This window comes from Egretta garzetta, unplaced genomic scaffold, assembly GCF_000687185.1.
Source record: "Egretta garzetta isolate BGI_Z169 unplaced genomic scaffold, ASM68718v1 scaffold211, whole genome shotgun sequence".
Lineage (NCBI taxonomy): Eukaryota > Metazoa > Chordata > Aves > Pelecaniformes > Ardeidae > Egretta > Egretta garzetta.
In genome coordinates this window covers 139,130-142,106 of record NW_009258673.1, presented here as the reverse complement: position 1 = coordinate 142,106, position 2,977 = coordinate 139,130, and the positions used below count along the sequence as shown (strand labels likewise).

Below are 2,977 nucleotides of genomic sequence, written 5' to 3'. Positions count from 1 at the left end.
GTGCGGCCGCCCAGCCCCCCAGGCCCCCCCGCGGGGGCCAGGCTGCGGGTCGCAGGCCTTGGCAGGCAGCAGAGGGGCAGGGGGGGGACCTGCGGGTCCCCGATGCTGAGCGCTCTGCCTGTGCACCCCAGCACAACCGGTCCTTGGGGTACAGCAGGGACAGGGACACCTCACTGCTGGGCACGACCTGGGTGCTTTCAGGGGTGACAAGAGCTCTTTGCTGTCACGGGGTGTTTTAAAGCATCAGCCGCTGCAGGCAGCGCTGGAAGTGACTGGCTCCCAAAGAAGGGCAGCCGGGGAAGGTGGGGTGTTCAGGCGGGGCTGGATTTATGAGCTTAAAAGCAGCCATTTAGCTGCTTCTGTTTCAGGTTGCAGCAAGGCCAATGTCACCATGGAGGTGGGTAGAATTAAAACCAGAAATCCCTCCTAAGCCCCAGACCTCTGCTCAGCTGCAGTGCTGGGCAGAGGCCGGCCAGCTGCAGCCCACCACTCCCCTGGCTGGCTCTGGGCAAGCCACCAGCCCCCCCAGCTCTGGCTGCAGCATATTTAGCTTCTTTTTTTTTTTACCAGCCCCTGCCGAGTACTGCCAGCAGGCTCAGTGCAGTCTCTGGATGGGGTCGCTCCAGCAGACGCTGCAGTGAAGCAGCACTGGGGATGGACTGATAGGATTTTTTTTCTGCACTGTTACGTTTTCTTTGTCAAAGGAAGCAGCGCATTAGCAGGTTTCTGATTTTGCTCCACATTAAGTGTCTAAGCAGGGCATGCTTAGGCTATTTTCGAGACGATGCCACCCAGAAGCATTGCAGCTTTCCTCCCCACAGTGGACACATGAGCAAGGCAGCCACAGTGGCACCCGGGAGTAAATGTGCTGCGGCATTTCAGGCGTAGGAGCGGGGTCTCAGAGGCAGCAAGACCTACACCAGCACACGCGTTTGTGCTCTCCCCCCACACTCTCACCCTCACCTGCTCCTGCGTATTTTAATCTCGCCACATGTGTAATTAAACTCCAGCTGTGCAAAGAGGCGGGTCGTTTAGTTTGGTTTTCTTTTCTCAGGCAAGCCCCCAGTATATTTTTAAAAGCCTGGGTCTGCCGAGGGGTCAGTGGGGATGCCGGGCTGGGCTCGGTGCCTGTCCTCTCGCACGCCGGCTGATGCACAAGGGCCGTGGAAGCAGGCGGTGGGTGCAGGGCAGCGCCGTGCACGGCCGCCCTCTCCGCTAGCACCGAGCACGGCTCCTCGTGCGCCCCGGGGCGAGGGAGCCCTTGCTTGGGCAGTCCTTCAGCCTGGGGTGAACGAGAAGATCTCCTTGAACCAGAAGAGCACTCCTCTGCACACTTGTGTACGTGCAAGCCGGCGTGCGGCACAGCACCGGTGCCGGCTGCGCTGCGCTGCTCCGAGGCACCGGGCTCAAAGACAAGTGCTTCCAGACATTAAAAAAAAAAAAAAAAAAAGAAGGCGGCAGCAATGCCCAGGTGTAGTAATGCCTGGAAGACCCCAGGGCAGCTCAGCGGTGCACAGGCTCCCATCTTCACAGCTTGTTCAGCAGAGCAAAACGCTGTGTAGCTCTTGGGAGTAACGGCTGCCGGGGGAATCAAAGCATGAGCCTGTGTGCTTGATGGCAACCAGGAGACAAATCATTTCAGCAGACACTCCTGCCCCTCTTCTATTTGTTTTCTCCCAAACTAGTTTATTGAACAGACATATTTTGCCCCAGGTATCTTTATTTGAATATTTCCAGCCAGCTTTAATGAAAAGTATGGTGGTACCAGCAGCAGGCTCGCGGGAGGTGACGCAGAGACCCAGGGGGAGCCTGCCTGCCCGCAGTCCAGCGGGGAGAGCCGGTGGGCAGGAGAGCGCAGGACCCTGGGCGCTGGGGTGAGACTCGGGGCTTCAGCGCCTGCCCATCTCCCAGGGGAGCGGTGCTGGGGCTGGGCTGGGATCCCCCTCTTTGCTCCCGCGCCTCGGCTGCTCCTGCGAGCACTGCGGGCGTCGCGCTGGCTCCAAGGGGGTCCGGGGGGCGGGGACGGGCTCCCAGCAGCGCGTTCACACATGTGAGGCTGAGGGCGGATAAAATGCAGGTAAATACCAGGCCAGCTTCGGAACCACAGAAATGAGGGGGTTTGCAGCGGGGCTGTGGGCAGGAGGCAGGCGCAGGGTGCGCTCTGCCCTCCGAATCCCTCCCCACCCCCAGTATCAGGGCTCCCCCCGCAAGGGCTCAATTCACTCGGGGAGGCCACGCGTTTCTGCAGTAATGAGCTCCAGCCCAGCTGTACAAAGCTGCACGCTGCAGCGAGCGCGCGGCCCAGATTCATTGCACCCTTTATGTAAGCAGGGGATGGCCGGGGGGGTTCACATATTTGCACAAACAATAAGTACCGTCTTCCTTGTCTTGGCAAACAAGAGCTCCAAGAGGCCTCCACATCCTCCATCTCTTCAAGTGATGGCTGCTTTGTTTCCCCACGATAATTTCATTATTCTGTTTGAATACATTTATATGTTGCTAAGCCACACATAGCAACATGGATCTTGTCTCCATGGCCCAGCCTTTCTGTGATCAATATTGAGTAATTCTGAAACTCTCGCCATACCGTGTTAAACGAGATTGGTCTTAAAATAATAATAAGGAAATTATGAATCTTTGGGATTCAAAGCCAGTAAGGCACCCAAGTGCCGTGGGCAGTCAGGGGAACACTGACCCACCCCCCCCGCCGCCCTGGGGGGGGATCATTGCTGCCGTCCATGCCACGGTCCTTCCCGACGGGCAGAGGTACCTTGTGCCCCGATGGAAGGAGATGGGGCCCGTGTGACATCAGTGCTCTCTGCCACGGCAGCGCTGGTATTTTCATTAAATCCCATTTAAACCTCATTCTTCAGCACTCTCAGGGCTCGGCGCTGCGCACGGTGGGCTAATTACTGAGCGGGGGGAGAAGAGGTTTCTCCTTACAGCCCTGACCCCGTGCATGGAGGCCACTTTGGCT

General features: G+C 58.2%; 1 protein-coding gene across 1 annotated transcript in view; it reads left to right on the top strand.

The window, feature by feature from the left end:
* Positions 1-863, top strand: part of ADGRD2 (adhesion G protein-coupled receptor D2) — a 25,397-nt gene extending 24,534 nt beyond the window's left edge. Inside the window, exon 25 of the mRNA XM_035888603.1 lies at positions 748-863. Coding sequence (XP_035744496.1) covers positions 748-863 — 116 coding nt within the window. The remainder of the gene's footprint in view (positions 1-747) is intronic.
* The last annotated feature ends 2,114 nt before the right edge of the window (positions 864-2,977 follow it).